Source organism: Triticum urartu, chromosome 3 (genome assembly GCF_003073215.2).
Source record: "Triticum urartu cultivar G1812 chromosome 3, Tu2.1, whole genome shotgun sequence".
Classification (NCBI taxonomy): Eukaryota; Viridiplantae; Streptophyta; class Magnoliopsida; order Poales; family Poaceae; genus Triticum; species Triticum urartu.
Genome location: NC_053024.1, coordinates 126,852,841 through 126,879,224, shown reverse-complemented (window position 1 = coordinate 126,879,224; position 26,384 = coordinate 126,852,841). Strand labels below are relative to the sequence as shown.

The window sequence follows — 26,384 nt, the reverse complement described above, 5'->3', positions numbered from 1 at the left end:
GTCAAATGAGAATCTAAATGCATTTCATAGTTATTACTTGGTAGGATGCAACAAGAACAACCATAACTCTACATCAGCCATTATAGAAGCAGCATTTTGACATATCCCAATGTGTGAATGAAACATGCAGAGAGAGCTTCTGAATATGGAGCAGATAGAGCGGGAAAGATTGTATGTATGTGGACGAGAGAGTAGGAATCAAACCTAACGAGATAGAGAGAGAGAGAGGAAGAACTTAAGTCTGTGAGAAAGATGCATACATGTAATATACATGAGATGCATGTGCATCTGGATTCTGTATACGTGGAAGGAGAAGAGACAACATGTTTGATGAGAGAGCAGGAAAAACATGGACAAGAGGAGAAGGATCTCGTGGGTTGAGGGATTGAAAATTTTGTGCGGGGGAGAGAGGGATTGGTAATTTTGTGCAAGAGAGAGAGGGTGGGGGGAGGAGTCAGTCAGCCGTCGTCACATCACCCTGCTTCCAAATGACCCCGCATTCTCTAGCGCGGTGTGGTCGTCATCTTCGATCTACTCGTTGCCCTCTTTGAAGACTGAGGTGTTTTGCATGTTGGGGTGCAAAGAAGCACAAGCGAGAGTGGTCGCCGTATAACCTTGGATGGGGATGAATTGTGTGCTCGGGGGAGTGTGTGTGTGTGTGTGTTGTGTTGCATGTGTGTCTCTCTGTGTGTGTGTGTGTGTGTCAGATATTGAGAGAAAACAAACCTAAGGAGAGAAATGGGTATTCACGAAGAGATTGTGCGGGCCTTGAGGTGGGCAGGGGCCGGGTGAGGGTGTCAAAATGTGCGCGTTGATGCATGTGTTGCATGCAACCGTGCGAGGGACGGACGAATCGAGCGAGATGGTTGTTGTGTTACGGATGCTCCTCTCTCTGTCTCTCTCTCTCACACACACACACATACACACACACAAGTAAACTAGAAGACCGTTCTCTCATGTATACACAACGTATCGGCATCTGTCTATGTCTCACTCATGCAAGATCATTTGCACATTCACACCTCTCTATGTCTGTATCATATGCACACCGTCTCCACATTTCCCTTCCGCCACAACACACATATGGACACATACACACGTTCTCTCTCAGTCACACACACAAAATCAGTATTAAAAAAACTAGGGCGCACCTAAAACGTCCAAATCCAAATAAACACGAACTGCAGCTAAATTCAAATATAAGGAAATATTGCAGCGTCAAGAACTTTCACAGGAAAAAAAAGTTGAGTAATACTCGAGGATTATTTTCACACACACAAAAAGGTTCGGTGGATGTCCTTCGAGTGCGACACGGTGACGCACTGTTTGATCGACCGCGCGGCCGCGGTTCACGCGCTTGCATAGGATTCCGTATCGTGGCTGTGGTACTAACTAATAAAAGTGTTGTCTAAGTCTAATGTTTACATGTACTAGTACGGTTTTCTTTTAAGTTTGACCAACCTTATATTTAAAACTAAAGTAAGCTCCCACAAGCGCACTCATCAATATGCCACCGCTGCCGTTGCGCATGCCGGCGCCCGCCTACTCCGGCTAACAATTTCTCGCCCATCACCGCCGTGTCGCCGCCATACCTGTGCCATGAAGCCGAAGGCTCGCCCGCTCACGTCGTCTGCAGTCCCACCTCGCGATGCCGCCGCGCTGCCAAGCACGCGAGCAGCCGGTGGAGCCGCGTCTATGCACACAGCGTACGAAGAGGAGGACGAGCGCGTGGTCCAGCACGCCGGCGAGGAGGAACTAGCGTGTCATTGTCGTCTCCGCCCGCGCGGAGGAGGCACACATGGTGGCTGCCGCGGCGGAAGCCGGTTGCACGTGCGTCGAGCCCGCAAACCGGGTGCGGACGCGGAATCTACCTTCGAGACCTTGAATGCCACGTGGATCCTGCAATCTGAAGGAGCAATTTGGGTCAGTCGACTCATGTGAGCCGTTTGATGCAACATGGATGGCTAGAAGGGCTTATTCCACCTATTTTGTTGTCTTCTTCCTTCGCTCCGTCGAACTTCTTTCACGAATCGACTGACCCAAATTATACTACTAGTACGAACATATTAAGTACAGTAGGAACACAAAGATACGAGTAGTAGTACCAACTGCAAGAAGAACAGTAGTAAGACATAGTACTAGTACTACTATACGTACTAAAGAGTTCAAATAACTAGAAAGAACATAAACATAGTTCTGCTGGGGCCTCAGCACAACACACCCCTGAAAATAAACTATTAAGAAACTAGTCCGCTTGACACTGGAGTAGAACCAGCATGAGCGACGGCACTGCCACCTATTTGGAGTCTGAGTGCATGTCCTCGACTTTGTCCTCGTCCCTCTTCCTCTTCCTCTTCGCCGGCGCTTCTTTGCTTGAACCGGACACTGAGCTCTGCTTCTTCATCCAACCCTTGTAGATATTTAAACAAAGGTAGGCATCCATTGCTGCGTAAAGGATGTGATCTTCATCTAATGTATTCAACTCCCATGCATGATGAAACTCGTGATGAGGTTTCTTCAGTTTAGCGTATGAAGGATCAATCATGGCTGCTGCCAGGGTCAGCATTGAAGGTTGAGTGGAGGACACCAGACTTGCCTTCTGGAGATCGAAGGGCTGGCCTACAACGAGACCTATCCGACGCAGGACGTCACTGTCGTTCTTAAAGCCTACAGTAACGAATTTCACTCTTTTGTCCTTGAGGAAGTTCTTAAAATCCTGGCACTCAACATCGGCATGGCATATGTGGTGGACCAAGCAAACGTTATGTACGCAAACCTAGATCACGGCGGGCTTCTTCCTTTCTTAGTCCTTTAGATCCTTCTCTCATCCCAGGACTGTGGTGTACTCAACATCTAGCCCAGCAACCCACTCATCCGTTGAACTATTGAACATGTGTAGGAAGCAAGCAAGCCATGCTTTAACCGTCTCGGATACATGTGCGTAGATGACGATGAACTGATCGCCGGTGATGGCTCTAACCTGGTACTCAGCGGCGACCATGGAGATTTGGGAGGCCATGGATTTTGGAGGAGGGTTAGGAGAAGTTGAACTGTTGTACCCCGCAAAAAAAACTGGGAGCAAACTAATGTGAAAGGACGGGATGACTGGGAGCAAACTGTTGTAAGGTAGAAGACAGGGACGAGTAGGGCGTGCGAACGGCGTGGGGTTGCTGGCTTGCCCTGTGGATAAACAGCTGTAAGCCCCCAAAGAGTTCTCGAGAACTATGCGGGACCCACTAGATGTCATGTCTACTAGACCCATATTGTAGGCCTAATGGTATAGCTTATGCCTGTTCGCACGCCATGCCGACGCGTGGATGTAACTTCACTTAATTCCGTCAAACGTCGCGCCTCCCACGACCTTCGCCTCCCTCGCGCGGTCGCGCCCTTGGAGACTTCGACCGGCTATAAATGAGCAATTTTTTGCCTTTTTTTAGACAAGCAATTTTTTTGCCTACTCCGCATGCATGATACTCCCTCTCGTCCTTTTTACTCCCGTTAACCGTTTGCAATGTGTTTGACCAAATTTATACTTTTTTTTGAACACCACCTTATATTAATTAACCAGCCACACCAGTACACTCATTCGATACAATATTCCCAAAACACTTAGGCGCGGTGCATTAACTTCTACCTCGTTTCTTGTTTCTTGACATATCAACCAATAGGAGATGTGGGTGTGCATGCTTTTAATGACTTGAGACTACCAAACATGACATGCAGTGGTTAGTTCATTGCATGCAATGCTATTAATTAGCAAATAAACATTGAGATCTCTCGTTTTCCCCTCCTCCTTGGTCACAGTGCACAATCTAAGATGACTTGCTCACCTAGACAGAGGGAGTACTGATTATAATGAGTATAAGAACTACATTTTATAATGAGTGTAAAAATATTGATTTGACATTGTGAATGTTGACACATTGTGGAATAGTTTTTGAAGTCTGCAAAAGTACTCAACTAGTGCTGTCGTTCTCCACAAAAAATGTGTTTACCAATGCATGCATGAACACTAGTTACTCTAACCCCCCTCTCTTCTTTAATTCTTTGCCACATCAGCATGTTTGCTATTCCCGTGTGCTAAGATACCACCATTATGGCCAGCCTTAATCATCGCATGCAATAATTTAGTGCACCTTGAAATATGAACATGTGTGGGGCGTGCTTGTTTTTAATGACTTGAGACTATACCTAGCCCGGCATGCAAGATGACTTATTATGCACCGTTCCCCATACCTGCAGGAAGCCCATTTGTCTCAAAATCTTTTCCTCTCCATGTGTGGAAATAATATGCCTGCCAAACTCTCCTTCTCCCTCTGGCGGTCCCACCACTCCACCCCGTGTGAAAAAAATCTGCATGCATGCCTCTCCTCCCCCCACACTCGTCCAATCTGTTGTGACTAGCAATATTTCCACCCCTTCGCTCCCCCGTAATTTACTCCAACAAATATGCCCATGTAGCTGTTACTTAACTGCAGGTGCATTCGGTCACTGACATATGGGCCCAACATGGGTCTGGCCCACATGTTAGTGACGCAACTGGACCTGCAGTTAAGTCAGTGCAGCTCAGTCCATATCTTACGTAGGTGTGCCATTGCTCGCTATAAATACTGCGCCTCCCACGACATCGCTATCTCCTCCCCCTCGCGTTCACGTTCATCGCTATCTCCTCCCCCTCCCTCTCACGTCGACCACCATGGCATCGCCCCTCCCAAGCCCTAGGCGCCCCTCGCAACACCGCGCGGACGGTCACGCGTTGCCATTCCGTTCCTCGCCGCCACTAGTCAAGGAGGACGCGTCGGTGTTCCGCTCCTCGCAGCTACGCGACGCGTCGCCGTTCCGTTCCTCGCCTCCACTAGTCGAGGAGGACGCATCGGCGTTCCGCTCCTCGCCGCGACACGTCGAGGTGGATGCATCGGTGTTTCCAATCTCGCCAGCACGCGCGCCGGAGGACGCGTTAGCTCCCCGCTACGAGGAGAACGCCGCGCCGCCCGCCGAGCCCCCCAGCATTGAGGAGCTTTGGAAAGAAATGGATGTCGCCTTGTGGGAGGCTTTGCCTCCAGCAGAGCGCGCCAAAATAGAGGCGGAGAAGAAGGCCGAGGAAGAGAAGCGCACCGCGGAACAAGCTGCCTGGGAGGCCTATATCGCGTCCGAGAGAGTCAGGCAATTGGCTCTTTGGCAGAAGGCTCGTGCGAGGGCCGTGAGGGTGGCGGAGGACGCCCGTGCCGACGCCCTGAGTGCAGTCGGGCCCAAGCGCCTCATCTACGCTTGGCGGTATGTGGACCGGGTGCACGCTTCCAGCGAGGAGGAGTACCTGTTGGCGCCGGATCACCACACCGGTGAGATCACGCTCGCCCGCCAGCATGCCGCCAATCAGCACCTCACGAGTTGCGAGGCTGAGGAAGAGGCGTTGTGTTGGCGCGCTGGGAAACGGCCGCGCACCAGGGCACTTGTGGCGCGCCGCAAGAGCTCCTGCGAGCGCCGTGGCTTTTAGGACGAGTATAATTTTTGTTTCGTAAGGCAATCTCATTAGTTTTGGGACGCAAATGATAAATCCCGAACATTCAGGAATTTTTAGCGTCCTTAATTAAGTATGTAAAAGGGAAATTTTGGAAACCTTGTGTATTCGTGCGCATTTTACAAGTACGTGCATATAGCACAAACTTTACTATATACTATCACACTACACGTCTCTCTCGATATATGCTTGCAGAGTGTGCTACTCCTTCCGTCCAGGTCAATAAGTCATCTTCGGTTGTGCACCGTGACCAGGAAGGAGGGAAGACTTATACACCTAGATGGAGGGAGTACTACTATTACTTATGTACGTGCAAATGCACGTTTTAACATTACGATGCGGTTTTTGTAAAAGTGGAAAAACAGCACTAGTCAAGCTTGTGAAACGATTCAATGCAAAACAAATGCAAAAATGCTCGTTTGATTGTTTACTTTTAGCTTCCTTCTCTTTGGTTATTTCTCTGTCATACTTTGTACGGAGTATCTCACTGGTTGGAAAGGCATGCAAATTCCCAAACCGCTTGCTACACCCTGTATCGAATTTTTTGCCTAACAGGTTGTGCCGTGCAATTGGAATTCCAACTTGAGTACTACTACTAGTAGGAGTACCAGGGGCCAGTTCTTTTAGGCTTCTAGATTAGTAATCCTATAACTACTACCTCCGTCCTGGTTTATCGGTCCCCATTGTAATCTGTGTCGAATTTTTGGTCAAAATTTAGCACAAATTACAATGGTGAGGAAAAACCAGTTAAATCTTTGGTCAAAATTTAGCACAAATTACAATGGTGAGGAATAAACCAGGACAGAATAGTAGTTTAGAAGCCCAAATAAATGAGTGAGGCGCCTTATTGTTACTCTCCACTGTGACTAGTCTTGTGGGAAAAGTTGGGGATGCCGCCAAAAGAACTGGCCCTAGGAGTAGTAGCTAGGGATCGAGTGTGCGAGATGAACCGGAGAAAGTAAATGCAGAGAGATGAAATGCAATAAAGATGGAGGGATGTGATGGTTGCTTGTCCGTTTATTTTACCAGGCCACTTATTACTAGGAGTGGTTGGGTTTTGTGATATGACGGCTTTACTGCCACGCCACGAGAGGGGTGAGAGGTGAGACTCCCGTGCAGCGCCGCCCTCTACATGTACTACTACTCCCTCCATCCATTTTTATAGGGCCTAACTTGTCAATCTTTCGTACCAAGGCATGTCCGCAAAAAGAGGAACTGGTTTTGGGACTAGTATCTGGATCCCGTGTAATCTTGCATGCAGCCTCCTTTGAATGCCTAGCCGCTGGCCTCCCTTCCTTTAATCCCTCGCATGAAAATTACTCTCCTCCCTTTTCTACATGCATGCCCAACCATAATTCCTCAAATCATGCATGCCTTGGCTAAAATATAGAGCTCGCTCCTCCTTTGAAAATATGGTGGTGCTATCCATGCATGCAAATCAATGCGACGGCTAGAGCATTTTCACGATGAAGGGACCACACACGACTTGCAAGAGAAAATTAAGATGGACATGCCTCGGTTAGTTCATTTGGATAGGTTTGTTCGGATATTATTTCATTTCTAGAGCTCACAAACATCAGGGTGAAATAGATAATAAGTATCTTTTGCAAACAAAAGCGTTCAACTGTTCAACCTGCATCCAAAACTTGTGAAGAAATAACTCTTATTGTGCTTTGCAGGAAATGATCTTCAAGAATTAGTTTTTGAGTATCCATTGTTATACATGTTGGCTGCAGATGACATGGCACTTTCTTGTAGCCAACAGTTGGCTATACTATTGAAGTATTAACCATGCCCTTATACACCTAGACGGAGGGATTAAATCAGGATGACTTGGGAGGGGGCAGAGGATATGTAAGAAATGTTTCATCATAAGTCTTTCACCAGTAATGTAGTAAAAATTCATACATGGAAGATTCTAGACTAAACCATAAATGGATACACTTTTATTCATGCGCGATACTCCAATAGAGCAAGATCATGCATGGAAGTCTCCACATGCTTAGACAGCGGATTACATTAAGCGAAGACTAATGATCAACATTTAACTTGAAAATGCAGATGTCCAGGTGAACCTCCTTGGAGTCCCCGTGCACATTGTTGGAGTCCAAATAACACCATGGGTTTTCCATGTCCACATCGGCGGGAAAGTCCCAGCTCCACAGAGTCCAAGTATGCTCGGTGTAGCCAGTGTCGCCGCCCACGCGTGTAGGTCTCCTCTTCTCATGCTCATACAAGTTGTAGAAGAGCTCACCTTATAAAGGCCTACTAGCAAAATTCCAACATCGACCAGGCCGTCCATGAAACGGGAGTGGCTGTAGGGGACGTTGCGCCAGTTGAATATATGAGCAAGTTACTACGAGATCTAATCCGAATAAGCACAAAATAAATCATGACGGCTATAACAGAGATGAAACTAATAATGTGCACTAGCATAGTAGTAGGATACAGAGTAGAAACATGAATTCTACCACGATTTCGAACAGGAAGGACAGAAAAAACATACAGTGCAACGGGAGCAGCACCGTTGGCGTTGAGGTTGTCCCCCATGTCCAAACACCACGTAGACACGGTCTTTGAGCACGGTTCGTAGTCGTTCCATGCTCGGGCATTGAAGTTTGTAACTATTTTAGATTAGAATATACTACTCCTCCGGTGCTAGTAGTAGAGGAGAGTCCTACTCTACTACTCTACTCAAGCAAGTTAGGGCATAGCACTGCAGGGAGTACCAGTACTGTGATCACTCAAGCAAGTTGTCTGGCATCGACATGACCCTACGCTGCTGGTATGTGTCTCGTAAGTCAAGCGGTGTGATGTAGTCATCATCACCTGTCCACTTCCCGCAGCACATATTCGCTTCTCCATCTGTGTCCGCACATAATCTCGTCCAATGTTCCATCCCCGCTAAGGCGCCTCCCCCCCTCGTCCGAAACCCAAGCACTAATAATGGCAGAACCGAGCAGCGTCCGCCGAAAGAGTGGCTGGAATTCGCTCCCCACAAAGGTAATCAAGCTCATTGTTTCGCGTGTGGACAATCTCAGTACCATGCCGCTCGCCGCGTGCTCGTCGGGGTTGTACCGTTTACTCAATGCCCTCAGGCCAGAGCTTTTTAAGCCAGCTCCTTGCTTGCTGATGCCGCCTGATCTTCAGAAACGACGTGTCACGCAGCATAACAATCGTAGGATGACGAGCATCAACCCCCTTGACTGCGATCCGATCCCCGTCAGCCTCAACTACATTAACGGTATGTACTAGGTCAGCATGAACACGTCTTGGATGGTGCTCGTCGACGGTCGCGGCAGCTGGATGCTCGTGGAGGTCTACACCCGGCGATTGATCCCCCTTCCTTCGATTAACACTGCATTGCTTTGGCACCGCGACCCAGAATACTCGGAATCTTACAGTAGCCAACATGATACCAAGTTTGATTTGCTCAAGGTTGTAATCTGCCAAGTGCCCACAAGATCTGCGAATTATAAAGACTTCAGGCTAATTGCGTTCTTCAACCGCGGTCTCGCCTATCTGACATGTCACTTCGGTACGGTAAGTGCATAAATCTGCACGTCCATCGCAGGATCATACATCCTCCATGGTTCTCTGATGCAATTGAACACAAGGGCTTCATTTACGCTGTCGACTCCTTCTATGGCTGGACGTATTGCTGGCCTACTCCAGTCATCGCTACAAACGGCTGTTACAGCAGTATGTTACTTTCCTATGATATCATGATGGCTTGCTTATATTACTATCAACATTTGCTGAAAAAATATTCATGCTCATAACATGTTGTTCTTAAGATTCACTAAACCAAGAGCCCTTTTTTATTTGACTCCAACTTGATATGATGTTGTAGGCCGCCTGGTGTCCCTACCCTTCCTAATCCCAGAACCTTTCAAAGAAAAGCGGCATGGCAGTTGCAGGGGGTTCCTGGCTCGATCAGACGACGGCGAAAGATTGATGATCGTTCGCACGTACCAGACGTGTTGTTTCGCGGAATACAATCACAGTCACTACAAGGTCTTTGAGCAGGATCCCAGCTTCTTTGGGCCTTCAGGAATTTTTGACTGGACGCTGGTAAGTAGCCTTGGTACACGCTCTCTTTTTGTCGGACTGAATTATCCGATTAACCAGGAGATAACCGACGGCAAGGATCATGATGGCAGCGCGGTTTCATTCATCAGGAAAAACTGTGTGTACACAGCGTACCATGCGTCTCTGCATGCACCATACCCTGATATGTGCCGCCACGCTCTGCAGCCCAAAGTAGGAGAGAGGTTCACAAGTATCAGACTTGGACCTGCTGGCTGGACTTTCCCCCGTCAGGCACCCATCTGGTTCAAGCCGTCAGCCAATCTCCACAGCTTAATAAATAGTAACGTCTAACTGAGCCAGTTAGTTAGATGCGTACACTTGGTGTAGTAGGAACTTTATTTAGTTTGATGCATACACTTGTTCTTTTTTGGTAGCCCTTTTGTAATGATGGCTGATGTTTGGTTTGGAAGAGAGAGTTGCGTCTTCACTCTTCTGGCCTGCTTACTGCTTCTGTTGCACCCCCAGCCCTGGTTGCTGCTGCTGCTGTTTTCAATGTACAATCAGTAGTATATTTCGTTTGTTGGTTGAATAAATGTGTTGTTAGAACAGCAAACACAATGTTTTGGAAGTCGTTGCACGGTTCGATCCTTTAGTGCCCCGTACCGTATGTAGCGCATACTATTTATCGTACGGAACACATTTTTTTTGAAACTCGGAACACATTTTCCACTTGTTGATAACATGCAGCCCACTGATGAAGGCCCAATAGAGAAGCCCATAATTAACTGGAAGGGAGGCTCTCACATGAATCCGGCCCAGGTACATGCTCATGGTCCCCTAAACATAAATAAATAAATAAATAAAGCTAAATGCTCACGCACTAGTTCTTTGGGAAAATAGCTAGCCCAGTATTTCTTTTTGAAGAACACCCAAGCTAGGCCTATTTGTTTTCTCTGAATTACTGGGCTGCAAATCTTTCAAGACGAGGAGGGATGCATTCCGGTCTGGCTTAAGAATATGGTCAATGTCCGTTAAAAGTAATATCAAAAGGGGTTGAAAATTCCAAAAAATTTATAGCAAATGGGATATAAGTTTCTTTTTTTGTTTTTGTTCTTCACTGATATCTTATACGTATTTCATTGGATTTAACATGACATAGTACTAATTTATTTTAATTTTTTTTACTATGGCTATTAATTTTTGGATTAAGAATATTTCATTCCCTAGCAAAAATTTGCGAATTTTCAAAATTTCCCACATATTTAGTTAATTTTTTGACCCTGGTACTGACCAGAAAATGGCCAACAATTCTAAAAATGGAAAACGGGCTGCAATAAATTCCTAGGCCTCGCCGTCGTCCACCGCCTTGGTGCTCTCGGCGTGGCGTGGTCAACATGGTCAACGACATTCCATCAGAAGAGTACTGTACGTGGAGAGGCTGACAGCTGGGTCCATGGCCACAGCCCAGTTTTTTTGTGATTTGCCAAGTAAGTCGCTTTGATAGGCCTGTTGGGCTGCAAATCTTTCAAGACGAGGAGGAGAGCTTTCATTCGGCTGGCCGAGAAAATGGCCCATCGGTAATGAGAAATGGGCTGTACATTTTTAAAACACATCAAACCGGCAATTAGTTTCAAATATCTTTTTTCATTTCGAGATTTGAAATTACATTAATTTTTATGCATGGAGAATTTTTTGGATTTTATATTGATATACATTTATTTTTAAAATCAGTTTGAATGTGAGTCAAAATTTCGGGATTAAAACCAGTTCGGACAGCACCGAAATATGCAAAATTTCGTATAATTTTTTAACCGTGGCCACAATATGGGTTGTAATGCTAACAAAAAGAATATGGGCTCCAAAAAAACCTTAATAATGAGCAAATGGGCTGTAAATTATTAGAAATAATGGAAGATGGGATGTATGCTGTTTCCCACAGATTTGAGGCTTTCCCCAAAAAAAAGGTTGACGCACAAGCAGTGACTATTGGATGGCCATCCAACGGCCGTCGTGCTTCTTCAATCTCTGCTCTTCCTGCTCCAGCCGCTCAAACAGGCGCCGGCGGGACTGCCTGCTCCCTCCTCAACGCGGCCGGCTCTTCTGCCGCGCAGGCCTCACCGCCCCACTGTACTCCTGTCGCTAGCCTAGCCATCCCTCTACTCACCCACACCTGCTATTATTCTCTGGCGATGGCGAGGCCTCGTACAGTTGAAACGTTCCCCCCGCTGTCAGCTCGGACCCAACGGAAGTGCCTCCTTATTACGCACAAAATATGAATACTCCCCCGACTAGCTGGGACCCACCTTGGTGGGAGGCTGACTTGTGGGCCTACTAAGTTGACGGGGACGAAGGGCTTTGTCAACATAGTCAATATGAACGATTCTAGCTCTAGTGACCGTACGATGTCCATCCCACGGCCGTAGTGCTTCTTCAACCTCTGGTCTTCTTGCTCCAGCCTCCCAAAGCAGCGCCGGTCGTGCCGCCTGCTCCTGCCTTCCGTGGTCGGCTGTGCTGCCGCGGAGGCCTCACCGCCCCCTACTATTCCCACCGCTGGCCAGGCCCTGCGACGACGGCAACCTCACACCGCAGCCGAACGAGTGAACCCTCATACTCCTCTCCACGTGGGCATCCACTGCCGCGTCTTCACCGGCTCCGCGTCGTCCCCTTCCTAGGCCTCGCCGTCGTCCACCGCCCTGGTGCTCTCGGCGCGGCGTGGTCAACGTGGTCGAGGAACGACTTCCATCGGACATGGACTGTACGTGGAGAGGCTGACAGCTGGGTCCACGGCGGCAGCAAGGAAGTGCCTCCTTATTATGCGGAAAATAATGATTCCTCCACCTGACAACAGGGACCCACCGGACAAGCCATCGTATTTCGTGAAAAAAACGTTTCCCCCTGAGTGTTGGGACCCACCAGCTACACCTTCGCACGCAAGGAAGTGCGTCCGGGCAAAAAAATGATTCTCCCTCCTAACTGCTGGGACCCACCAGCTACATCTTCGCAGGCAAGGAAGTGCCTGACAGTCGGGACCCACCTGGTCGAAGCGTACATAGCGTTGTCATTCTGGTTGCGAACGTGTACGTACATATATATTGGTGGATGTAGAGGCGTGCACGTGTCATAGTAGAGGCGGCCAGGGTGCAAGAAAGAAAATACGGCCACGTATGTGTACATACGGGCGGGGTCTCGAACGCCTACTCGCGCATACGTACGGCGAGGGCTCGTGTACATGGCTGGGTCGGAACGGAGAAACAGCGTCGTCGTCGTGTTCATGGGTCAGAATGGAATGCGTGGTCATGTTCATCGGGAGGGCTTGGACGGAAGAGGCAATGGAAACGAGGCCTGGCGTACCGCAAAACGGAGGAAACGGACCTCCTACGGTCGAAACGGGGGTCCTGTTGATCGGGAGGGGTGTGGCGTACCGCAAAACGGAGGAAACGGACCTCCTACGGTCGAAACGGGGGTCCTGTTGATCGGGAGGGGTGTGGCGTCCCGCAAAACGGAGGAAACAGACTTGTGTTGGAGCGCTACGGTCGAAACGGGGGTCCTATTCATCGGGAGGGGTGTGGCGTACCGCAAAACGGGACTCCACGGGATACTGTTCATCTCCACCGTCGACCCCCTCCAGCCTCCACGAGCTATTGTTCATCCACCGTCGACCTCCTCCAGCCTCCACGGGCTCCTGTTCATCCAGCCTCCACCGCGCGCTACTCCACCGGCTACTGTTCAACCACCCCTCCACCGTCTACTGTTCATCCAGCCCTCCACACCACGGGGTCCTGTTCAACCACCCCTCCACGGGCACCCCTCCACCGTCTACTGTTCATCCAGCCCTCCACCACACCACGGGGTCCTGTTCATCCAGAGGCAACGCCACCGCTCACTCCGCAACGCTCACTGTTCACCCATCGATCGGCTTCAGTTTGCAGCAGTAGCCAAGGAATCGCTCGATCGGGTTCAGTTAACAGCCATCGATCAATCGCCCGGGTTCAGTAACGTGTTGCCTGCAGTGCAATTGCTCGGGTTCAGTTAGAGCCCAACGCCTCGCTCGGGTTCAGTTAGAGCCAACGCCTCGCACACACGTGCATACGTGTACGAGAGAAACGCGCATCGCTCGGCCCCCGACCTCCCACCGTAACCGGGAACTCCCCGAAATTTTCCTCCCCCTCGCTTCTACCATGGTTTTTTCCATCATGGACGGCCCAAAGAATGTCATGCAGCTGCGTCTCCGGCCCGCCCAGGATGAAAAGCCCATTTTCTGTCATGATTTTTTGTCATAGAAGTAGGAGCCCACCACATCTATGATGATACCGGGTTTTGTCACAATTATCGTCATAGAGGTGTCATATGTATGACAGGAAAAAAATTCGTTCAGCCCAAAATGTCACGGATGTGTCTTTTTTTTGTAGTGTGAATAAGTATCGAAGAAATCTTCCTCTTCTTTCTAGTCATAGCCCTTGGCCACAAGCCTAGCCTTGTAGCTTTCAATCGTACCATCGGGCCTAAGATTCTTCTTGAACACCCACTTACATCCCAAAGGTTTGCAACCATATGGACGGTCAGTGATCTCCCATGTCCCGTTAGCCATGATGGAATCCATCTCGCTACGGACCGCATCCTTCCAGTAGTCAGCTTCTAGAGAAGCATACGCTTCTGAAATTGAAGTGGGAGTATCATCCACGAGGTACACGAAGAAATCATCACCAAAGATCTTTGCAGTCCTTTGTCTCTTTCCCCTACCAAGGGTTTCCTCGTCATTCTCCTCAGGATTTTCATCATGTGTTCGTTCATAATATTCCATAGGAATGGCAGGCTTAGGAGTCTCCTCAGATTCCTGTCTAGAAGTGCTTTGCATATCTCATAGGAAAAATATCCTCAAAGAATGTAGCATCCTTAGACTCCATAATTGTACCGACCTTTTGGTCAGGTACCTCGGATTTCAGTACTAGAAATCTATAACCAACATTGTTCTTAGCATAGCCCATATTAATGCAATCCACAGTCTTGGGTCCAAGCTTACGCTTTTTGGGGATCGGCACATTGACTTTCGCCAAACAGCCCCAAGTACGCAAGTACGAGAGTGTTGTCCTTCTCTTCGCCCATTTCTCATAGGGAGTGATCTCATTATCCTTTGTCAGAACTTTATTCAGGACATGACATGCCCTCAATATAGCCTCCCCCACCTTGCCTTGGATAAACACGATGTATCTAACATGGCGTTAACCAAATCAGTTAGAGTACGGTTTTTCCGCTCGGCAACTCCGTTTGACTGGAGTGAATAGGGAGGCGTCCTCTCATGAATAATGCAGTGTTCTGCACAAAAGGAATCAAACTCACTCGAGAAGTACTCTCCACCATGATCTGACCGGACTCATTTAGTTTTCTTTTCAAGTTGATTCTCAACTTCTGCCTTATATATTTTAAAGTAGTGTAGAGCCTCATATTTAGTATTTAACAGATATACATAGCAATATCTAGTGGAATAATCTATCAATGTCATGAAGTATTTCTTTCCACCTTTAGTCAACATACCATTCATCTCACAAAGATGAGAATGTATGAGTTCTAATGGTGCCAAGTGTCTCTCCTCCGCGGCCTTGTGAGGCTTGTGAGGTTGCTTAGCTTGCACACATTAAAGGCACTTAGAACCTTTGGCTAAACTGAAACTCAGGATTAAATCCAACTTAGCTAGCCGCGTCATAACACCGAAACTAATGTGACAAAGACGTGAATGCCAAACTTCAGATTCATTAACATTCGAATGAATATGGTTCACGACTTTATTACAAAAATCTGCGAGGGAAAGGCGGAACATTCCTCCGCTCTCATAACCTTTTCCAACAAAGAGTCCATATTTCGTATCAACTAAGTTATTAGACTTGAAAACCAACTTAAACCCTTCTCTACATAGAAGGGAGCCACTAACGAGGTTCTTCTTGATGGCGGGGACATGATGCACGTTCTTCAGCTGCACGATCCTTCCCGAAGTAAACAATAGATCAACCATGCCAACACCATGAATAGAAGCACTCGCGGCATTCCCCATCAATACGGACCCATGGCCTATGACCTGTTAAGAAGAAAACAATGAAATGTCAGCAGACACATGCACACCTGCACCTGTGTCCACCCACTAGTCGGTGGGCTGAAACACTGAAAAAATAGTAAATAAATTACCGTACACAGATGCACCATTTTCATTGTTGCCCACAATAATGTTGACAGACTTAGAGTCATGTCCCGGCCTCTTGTACTTGTTTGGGAACTTGTTGGCCCAATGTTCAACTGAACCACAAGTAAAGCAGCCCTCATGCTTCTTGTTCTTCTTAAAGGTCTTCTTACCCTTCTTCTTAAAGTCAGTATTGTGTTGGACACCGTTCTTTCCCTTGGGCTTGTGGGAGTTATGGTTCCTCTCGTTCACCATGTTGGCGACAGAGGTTCCTTTGACCCCTTTTCCATGTGAGTCATTTGCCCTCGAATTCTGCTCAACACTCAGATGGCCGATGACATCCTCCATAGAGAATTCACGCCTCTAATGTTTCAGAGTGGTGGCAAAGTTCCTCCAGGAATTAGGGAGCTTAGCGATTATGCAGCCCGCGACAAACTTGTCCGGTAACTCGCATTTAAGAAGTTCAAGCTCCTTAACGATGCATATTATCTCATGAGCCTGCTCCAGTACAGGACGGTTTTAAACTATCTTGTAATCATGGAACAGCTCTATAACATACATTTTGCTCCCAGCGTCGGTGGCCTCGAACTTGGATTCGAGCGCCTCCAACAAGTCCTTGGCAACATGCACATGTAAATATGCGTCGACCAACTTATCTCGGATCACACTAAGAATTGCTCCTAGGAACACGAGGTAGCTTCCTTGAACGCCTTCTCCTGTGTAGGAGCAATCGTTCCTAAAGGAACACCGGTGACCCAGAACACGTTCATAGCCGTGAGACATAAGGTGGTCTTTGTCTGCCAATGCTTAAAATATGTACCGGTAAACTTATCCAATTTCAGTGATGCGGCAAAGCCACTCGCCGAAAAAATTGTACACATAATAGGTTTTAGGATTGTTGAGTAAATAGACCATTTTTCGATTAACTTAATCCACGAGTAAATTACTAGCATGGCATTGACACAAATAAACGCATACTAATATTCAGTCAAGCAAGCACATACTACGCTAATTGCAAAAACTTCTATGTATAATGCTAGCATGGCTAAAACAGAAAACAGTAGGAGCGGGATAAACGAGTTATACCCTCCAGTAGGCCATGCAGAGGCCGCGGCAGTGGTGGCGACAGCAGCGTCCTCAGCGGCCTTCTTGTCGGCCTCGAGCTTCTCGGCGGCAACACGTTCGGTGTCGATGGACATGGTGATGATGAAGACGACGCGTACATAGAGGAAGTACTGGATCGGAGGTGAGCAGTCACGTAGTCGCTGCCCAAAAACCTATTCGCCCCTCTCCCGTACAGGAACCAGAAGGGTGGGGTTTCAGAGAACTGCTCTCCCGTTAACCGTGTACATGGCGGACGGATGGAGTCACCGGCGGCAGCGGCAGCAAAGCAACGACGGTGGGCGTGCGCGTGAACAGATGTGATCTGTTCATGGCAGCTAGGGTTGGGAGACACCGCACACTTATATAGGCGCAACCGTGTGGAGAAACGTGGGCGCGACCCACGTCCGAGTCCGTGAAAGCCCACGATCCGACGTCTCAGACTATGGCCCAGCTGTCAGAAACTCTCTGTTAGTGACTGGCAATAATAAACGCGTATGTGTGAGCTCGGTTCAGCCCCGCAACCCGCGGGGCGGCGCGGGCGGCGGCGGAGGAGGAGCGCGCAAGGGCCTATTATATTTTCAAGCTCCAACAGCATGTAGAAGAGAAACCCTTATAAAGAGGTCCAACTCCTTCTCCACTAGCGAGGTGGGACTAAACATCCCACTACATCTAGTGCCATATACCCACATAAGCCCATCCCAAATTTCAGCATGATTCAGATGTAATTCCGGTGAACATTACTATTGATTAATAAAGTCTAGCTATCTTTGCTAAAATAAAATAAAGGGAAACGTTTGGGGCCGGGGCACCGGCGGAACATTGGGTCGGTCTCCCTCTTCCTCGCGTCTCCTTCATTGTAGCTCCCCCACATATCGCCCAGCTCGCCGGTGCGCGTGCCACCCTCTTCTTCTACCCCCTCCTCCCCACCCCTTCCCCATCCCGTCCGCCTCTTCCCCCCCCCCCCCCCCCCCCCCCCCCCCCCCCCCCCCCCCCCCCCCGCCTCCGGTCGCAGCACCACGCCTCCCCTCCCCGCTCGAAGCTCGCCATGGCTCTGTGCGGTGACCATCCCTTCTCGCTGGTGACCGAGGGGCGGTGACAACGGGATATGCTGCGACCGGGGCTATGGGGTGCTATAACGGTGACGCCTTGATACGTCTCCAACGTATCTATAATTTTTGATTGCTACATGCTATATTATCTACTGTTTTGGACATTATTCGGCTTTATTATCCACTTTTATATTATTTTTGTTACTAACCTTTTAATCGGAGGCCCAATCCAGAATTGCTATTTTTTTTGCCTATTTTAGGGTTTCGAAGAAAATGAATACCAAACGGAGTCCAAACGGAATGAAACCTTCGGGAACGTGATTTTCTCACCGAACATGATCCATGAGACTTGGACCCTACAGCAAGAAATAAAGGAGGAAGCCACGAGGTAGGGGGGCGCGCCTCCCCCCCCCCAGGCGCGCCCTCCACCCTCGTGGGCCCCCTGTTGCTCCACCGACGTACTCCTTCCTCCTATATATACCTACGTACCCCCAAACGATCATATACGAAGCCAAAAACCTAATTCCACCGCCGCAACTTTCTGTATCCACGAGATCCCATCTTGGGGCCTGTTCCGGAGCTCCGCCGGAGGGGTCATCCATCATGGAGGGCTTCTACATCAACACAATAGTCTCTCTGATGAAGTGTGAGTAGTTTACCTCAGACCTTCGGGTCCATAGTTATTAGCTAGATGGCTTCTTCTCTCTTTTTGGATCTCAATACAATGTTCTCCCCCTCTCTTGTGGAGATCTATTCGATGTAATCTTCTTTTTGAGGTGTGTTTGTCGAGACTGATGAATTGTGGGTTTATGATCAAGATTATCTATGAATAATATTTGAATCTTCTCTGAATTCGTTTATGTATGATTGGTTATCTTTGCAAGTCTCTTCAAATTATCAGTTTGGTTTGGCCTACTAGATTGAACTTTCTTGCAATAGGAGAAGTGCTTAGCTTTGGGTTCAATCTTGCGGTGTCCTTTCCCAGTGATAGTGGGGGCAGCAAGGCACGTATTGTATTGCTGCCATCGAGGATAACAAGATGGGGTTTTTATAATATTGCATGAATTTATCCCTCTACATCATGTCATCTTGCTTAAGGTGTTACTCTGTTTTCATGAACTTAATACTCTAGATGCATGCTGGATAGCGGTCGATGAGTGGAGTAATAGTAGTAGATGCAGACATGAGTCGGTCTACTTGTCTCGGACGTGATGCCTATATACATGATCATACCTAGATATTCTCATAACTATGCTCAATTCTGTCAATTGCTCAACAGTAATTCGTTCACCCACCGTAAAATACTTATGCTCTTGAGAGAAGCCACTAGTGAAACCTACGGCTCACGGGTCTGTCTTCATCATATTAATCTTCCAATACTTAGTTATTTCCTTTGTTTTTTTACTTTGCTTTTATTTTACTTTGCATCTTTATCACGAAAATACCAAAAATATTATCCTACCATATCTATTAGATCTCACACTCGTGAGTGACCATGAAGGGATTGACAACCCCTTATCGCGTTGGTTGCGAGGAGTTATTTGTTTTGTGCAGGTACGAGGGACTTGCGTGCAGCCTCCTACTGGATTGATACTTTGGTTCTCAAAAACTGAGGGAAATACTTACGCTACTTTGTTGCATCATCCTTTCCTCTTCAAGGAAATCCAACTCAGTGCTCAAGAGGTAGCACGCCTCCCTCGCATGCATCGGAGCTCTGCCTACCTCGCCGGACCCGGCCACACCGGAGCTGCAACCTGCCATGGCAGACTACACCCCATGGCGATTTTTTGCTGGAACCGGTTGTAGCAAATTCAATCCCCGGTGGCAGCAAAAATCTACTATGGTTGCAGCAAAACGGTGTCATCGTCATCGCGGGGTCGCAGCTGAGATAAGAAGTGTGAAGCTTTTTTCAATGCGGTTGTAACTTTTATAACTGCCGGTTGCAACTTTTTCGTTTTTCATCCATGGCTTTGTTTCCACGGTTGAAACTTTTTTTATAGTCGGATGAAACTTTTTTCATCGCTAGATGAAGCTTTTTTGTCACCGGTTGTAATTTTTCTTGGTCATCCATAGCTCCAGTGGTATACTGGTTGAAGCTTTTTTCGTAGCCGGTTGAAGCTTTTCCTATCGCTAGTTGTAGCTTTTTTCGTCGTAGGTTGCAGCACTGGGCATCTCCTTGGGCGCTCGATTTTTTTTGTTGCAAGCGGGGGATGAGCGCCGGCGAACACACCGGTGAGCACGCCGGTGAGCTCCGGTCTTCGCCATCGGAGCTACAACGGTTGCCACGGAAGCTACAGCCGCATGGGTGGCCTGTTGCATGGGCGAAGCCAGTGACGAGAACGGCCGCCGAGGGCTGGGACCGGTGACCAGGGTGGCCTGCGAAGACGGGCGGCGAGGGCGGCGATCAGAGACGGGAAGGGCGGGCGAGGGGGGCGGCGATGAGGGGAAAACGCGTGCAGCCAGAATCTCGACTAGCAGATGCTGGAAGCGGCGACGGCCGGTGCTACGAGCCACATCGGCGAATGCTGCATGTGCCGATGGCCGGCGACAATGGAATTGCTTGGCCTCATCATCCAGCTGTGGCCGATGACGCAGGTGGCTAGCTGTGGGGGGACGGGTGCGGCGAAGGCGCAACCTGATGCGTCGGAGGGCGACGGGTGGCCTGCGGTGCGGGAGACCCAGAGCGGGGGATTTTTTTCGGGAGGGGATCTCGCAGGCTCGTAGCGTTGGGAGAACGAAGACAACGCGGGAGGCCGGACAGCTGGCGAAATCAAGCGGCCAGGAACGTGCGAATCGGGTGGCTGGCATACGACCGGCCAAACCGTTCAGTCGGTGCGCCCGCGCCTATCACTGCCCTAAAATAAAACAGGGAAGGCGTTGCCACCAGCCACACAAGTGAGCGTAGCATTACTTTGGGGCTAGTCCAGCGTGCCGCTTGTCTTGTCTGCTCATACCAGTCCGTTTCTTCAGCCTGCCTTCATGCACTCTCCCCTGCCCAACGACCCCCAGGACTCATCCGAGACGCCTGGCGCGCGCGCACCGGCGACGTGCCACAACAACCCTACGCGCTATACCCTCTTCCCCGGAAAATCTCTCCCCTATATATGCTCGCTGGAACGGTGGCGAGTCTGGACACCCATTAACACACAGCGAGCTCACCTCACAGAGCTCCAAGCTCGCTAGCGCGTGTCCGTTCACCCTAGGCCAAGAACAAATGGGCATCCAGGCGAGCCGCGCCCTCGCCGCGCTCCTCCTGGCGGCGCTGGCCGCCGCGACCCTGCGGGGAGCCTCGGCGGGGGTGCAGTGCGGCCAGGTGACCCAGCTGATGGCGCCCTGCATGCCGTACCTCAGCGGCGCCCCCGGGATGACGCCCTACGGCATCTGCTGCAACAGCCTCGGGGTGCTCAACCAACTCGCCGCCAGCACCGCCGACCGCGTGGCCGCCTGCAACTGCGTCAAGGCGGCCGCCAGCGGCGGGTTCCCGGCCGTTGACTTCAGCCGCGCCGCGGCGCTCCCCGCCGCCTGCGGGCTCGCCATCAACTTCGCCGTCACCCCCAACATGGACTGCGACCAGTACGTATCACTACGCATGCATGCACTGCCGCACGCGTACCGATATTTCATGAATTCCATGGATGCAAACATGGAAAGTATGCCTAGGTTCTTCTTCAACTGATCTTCATTTTTTGATTCGATCGTCGTTGCATTCATGCAGGGTTACGGATGAACCCTGAGATGGGACTGGAGAACCACACGCACGCAACGTACACAGAGGAAAAGCTTAGGTGTTGGACTGACCAAAATAAAATCAGCAAAGATAGTATAAGATTGAATCAAGGGCCTTCAATCATGCATGTGCCGAACTGTTTAGTTGATTAATATATAATTCAATTGTTATCCTGATGTATTATTTCTGTGCTTATATTGGAATAAAGTACATGCATGCTAGTATGTTAGTAAAAGACTTGCATCTTTAATTAACGTTGACTTCATCAGCTTGGGCATCCTCGCCTTGCTACATCGTGTTGGATATGTTGCATGGTCCTTTCCACCTTGTACCGAACCTCTATCGTAGTTTGCTTCAGTGCACTGCGTCGCCTCTGCTGGTCCTTGTTGCGACCACTAGTACCTTTCTGACTCCGTCTAAGGCCGGACGACAGCCTTCCTTCTAAATTTTTTTATTTTGATGCATCCATGCTCTCCCTGGCATACATACGACGAATAACCAGCCAAACTTACGTGTGAGCATAGCGTGAACCTTTTCGCTTTTCGGTTCAAATAACCAACCAATATATAAATAATAAAACGGATACATGTATTTTAGCTCTGTAACTGACAACCCCCCACCTCAGTGCTCAAGATATACCAATCAACAGCTACAATAATTTAAAACGACCTAACGACAGACTTCAGTTCTCTTGAAAATAACTTTTCAGAGTAAAACGTAGCGAAAATGCTCTTTGGAGGCCGAGCACCATGGGGCTCGCTATCTTGGGCGTCGGTCTTCACATGGATCAGACGCAGCTTCGTACTTGTCTCATGTATTCCACCCGCCAGGCTTTTACACCGCACCGTATTCCCATTTATTATGCACAGTGGCAGCACATGTAAACCAGCGGCCAGACCAGCGCACGAACAAGTGCCATCATCGCATCGTGCACGGCAACATAGACGAACACGGGTAGGATTCTGGCAGATTGTAGCGACCGGTTTTACTCGCTGTTGCATCCCATGCGCGGAGCCATCGCACATGTTCGCGTGCTGCTTGGTGAACGTATATGCCTCATCAAATCTTACACGCAGCTACGTTTAAGCGAGTACTGGGAGAGATCACATCGCATGGCCCCTCCGGCCAGTTAACAAACCAGCTGCGCCACTTCGTCCAACTTGGTGTATCAAATTTCTAGGACAAATCGTCATTGTGTAACCACTAAACACCAACATAATATGCCCGTTTTAGCACACGAAATCGCCTGAAAAACATCATTTTCATTTTTCTGAGTCGTGAAAACATCATTTCTCGCTTGACAGGTTTGAAAGAAAAGAGAAATTGTGCAATTCAAATTGTTTTGACTGTCACGTCTCGGAATGACATTTTCCCTTCACATGCATTAAGTGTGTACATTTATTTTCCAAATTAATTTTGCATCACAATTTTTTGTTAGAAAATTCTGATGACAAATTTATTTTCGAACATGTAAGACACAACCACCCCTCATGCGACACACAAATAAGTGTACTCAGGCCAACCTCACACGGATATTGTAACTCGTTCAGTTTTTGATCAATTTTTCACACGCCATCAAAAATGCATTCAGATTATTTGGCATTTTACACTAGCGTTTTATTTTAAAAACAATCGCTCCCCTAGCACTAATAATCCCGTTACCAATTGAACATATACCATAACTGCAGCTCACATCGACCCCATGGCAGTCAAGTGTACTAATCGACATTTTCCAGGTGTGAAAATTCCAAGAAATCCCCATATCTTATAAAGAGAATTCCTTATTTGGCCTTTTCTTAAATTTTGGCTCCCTTTTTGGCTCTAAAATTTTATTTGTTCCTTCTTTGACACCCTAATTTTATTTTCTTCCTTCCATGACACTTCCGTCGTTCTTTGTCGTTAACACCGTCAACTATGACAGGAAAAGTCGTTTTTACCCCTTCTTTATAGCACGCTAAAAAAAGAAAAACGAACCCCCCCCCTTCTGGCCCCGATTCTCCCATCTCCCCCCGATTCCCCTTCTCCTCCCCGAGACCTAAACCTAGCGGCGGCGCGAGCGAGGCACCTAGTGGCGGCGCATGGAGGAGGGCGAGGTGGACGAGGGCCATGGGCGAGGCAGCCATGGTGGGGAGGCAGGGGGCGGCCAAGCCCTGGAGGACGGGCGAGGCGGCCATGGTGGGGAGGCGGGGGGCGGCCAACTCCTGGAGGACGGGCGAGGCGACCATGGTGGGGAGGCGGGGGGCGGCCAAACCGTGGAGGACGGGCAAGGCGGCAATGGTGGGGAGGCAGGGGGCGGCCAACTTGCTGACGACGGGCAAAGCGGCCATGGTGGGGAGGCGGAGGGCGGCCATGGTGGGGAGGCCGGCTGTGTGGCGGTCTCAGCCTTGCATGGTAAAGGCGTAGCACCGGAGCAAGGCCAAGTATCAGCGGCTACATCGGCTTGTCTAGATGGGTGAGTCATCTCTTCTTTAAATTTGACAGAGTATTTAGAGATGGCTTTGAAGATTACTTAGAGATGGATCCCAAATGCAACATATTTGCTGCACCTCTCTTCTAGATTTGTCGAAATGCAACAGATTACTTAGGAGTTTCATTTAGACATGATAATTTGCTGCAAAATCTGAACTTAGAGATGGATCCCAAATGCAACTCATGATTAAGTTTATTTGGTGTTTATAGGATGGATCGAAATTCAACTTATGTGTTGAAAATCAATTTGCTTGGCAACCCAAAAAAGGCTAGAAATGATATCAAATCACTGGTAGAAAAAGGGCCTGTTGTCCCGGTTTGTAAGGGCCTTTAGTCCCGGTTCCTGAACCGGGACTAAAGGGTCGGTACTAATTCCACGGCGCTTTAGTCCCGGTTCAATCCAGAACCGGGACTGATGGGCCTCCACGTGGCCTGTGCGCGGAGCCCAGGCAGGAGACCCTTTGGTCCCGGTTGGTGGCACCAACCGGGACCAATAGACATCCACGCGTTAGCATTTCTGTGGCTGGGGTTTTTGTTTTTCTTTTGAAAGGGGGGGGCGTTTGGGGGGTTTTGGGGGGTTAATTTAGGTGTTTCATATATTGTGTTAGCTAGCTATAACTAATAGAGAGAAGTGTCCTCTCTTATGTCCGTGCTTGGTCGACGCTACGTACTATACATACGTATAGAGAGGACTAGACACGCTAGCTAGCTAGTAAGCAAACGAAGGAAACAGAAGATCGTCATGAACATATATGCATACAGAGAGAAGTGATATCGACCACCTCTCCTTCTCCGAGAGATTGGTCGAACAACAAGTTCTCGTATATCTATCCGACACTACCGGCTACATATATACAATAATTATCTCTTACAAATATAATCATACGGACTCATGGTCCACATAGTATTCTCCGTCTTCAGCGATCACATGGTCAAGAAAGAATGCTGCCAATTCCTCTTGAATTGCTCGCATGCGAGCTAGTGCTAGGAGTTCATCCCGCTTCCGAAACATCTAATTTGAAGAAGGGGGTCAATACATATATATATGAATGAATGAAACTCAACACAAATGATGGTAATAAAATAAAATTGTGAATGTTGTTATTTACGTACTTCATATTGTTCGTCAGAGTACCCGCCCCGCTCACAGGTCGTGTGGCGGATGGACTCGCAGACGTAGTATCCACAGAAATCATTCCCTTGTTCCTGCCACAACCACTTTACAAGAAATAGAGGTCAATCAAACTGATAAGCAAGAATGCTAAATGGTATTGATGAAACTAGCGCTTGAATCACTAGGAGATGCGCGGAACATGCTACTATAGTACTTACTTTCGGGTGTCTAAATTCCAGCTCCTTCGGCAGTCCCGGAACTTTTCTGGTGAATTTTCTCCAAACCCTGCCGGACAAAGAAAACAATTACTTGATATCAGGAAATGAACAAAGTTGCTGATATGGTGGATAATGATCGATTTAACTTACTTCTTGAGGATTTCAGTCATGTCCGCATACTCCTGGGGATCTTTTCGTTTAGAGTCCAAGACAGTTACTACTCCCTGCTCAAGCCTAATCTCTAGGAGAATATAGTGGTACCTGCGCACGCATGCATAACTCATCAATTACATTACTATAACCTGGACTAATATATAAGGGAAACCGAATATGCACAAGACAGTAACACTCACTTGAAGTTGTAAGGAAAGAGTATTATATCTTTGTTTTCATTTTTCTTGAATGATCGTAGCAAGTTGGCCTCGGTATCTTCGGGACGATGTTCAACCTCAGTTACATCTATGAGATATGTGTTAACGAACCCAATATCACCGATTTGTCTTTTCTTCAATTCGGCGATCTTCAATCTGCATAATATAGTGAGGATAATTATAAATACATGCAATGAAAGAGATGAGCTATATAGAGAGACTTAATGACAGAAGTAGTAGTACTTACAGACAGTAGCAGGTGACCGTTGTTTTATCGAGGGCCAATTGATTGAAAAACTGATAGAACTCCTCAAATGGAATAGGCAACAGTTCAATTCCAACGAGGTCATGCTCCGGTTTAACTCTCGCATACAAAGTACTCCTCCCCCCAGACTCTCTGCAGATTTTGAAGTACCAATCATGTAATCTTCGCATCATCGTTGTTAAAGATTTTTCATCTTTGACGAGAGGCTTCCCGTACTCGTATCTGTGTATCTGCACCTCTATGGGATCATAATGTACATCGTCGGGCAAGTAATCGTCAACATTGCAATAACCGGGCACCATCCTCGGATCGACGATGTCGCTAGGCACCTTGAGCGGGGGGCACGAT

General features: G+C 48.3%; 1 protein-coding gene across 1 annotated transcript; it reads left to right on the top strand.

The window, feature by feature from the left end:
• Positions 1 to 21,008: 21,008 nt before the first annotated feature.
• On the top strand, positions 21,009 to 21,828 carry LOC125548165 (non-specific lipid-transfer protein 1-like). Its single transcript, XM_048711838.1, has 2 exons — positions 21,009 to 21,445; positions 21,588 to 21,828. Exons 1-2 carry the CDS (start codon positions 21,087 to 21,089, stop codon positions 21,604 to 21,606), a joined length of 378 nt encoding a protein of 125 aa, XP_048567795.1. The 5' UTR covers positions 21,009 to 21,086; the 3' UTR covers positions 21,607 to 21,828.
• The last annotated feature ends 4,556 nt before the right edge of the window (positions 21,829 to 26,384 follow it).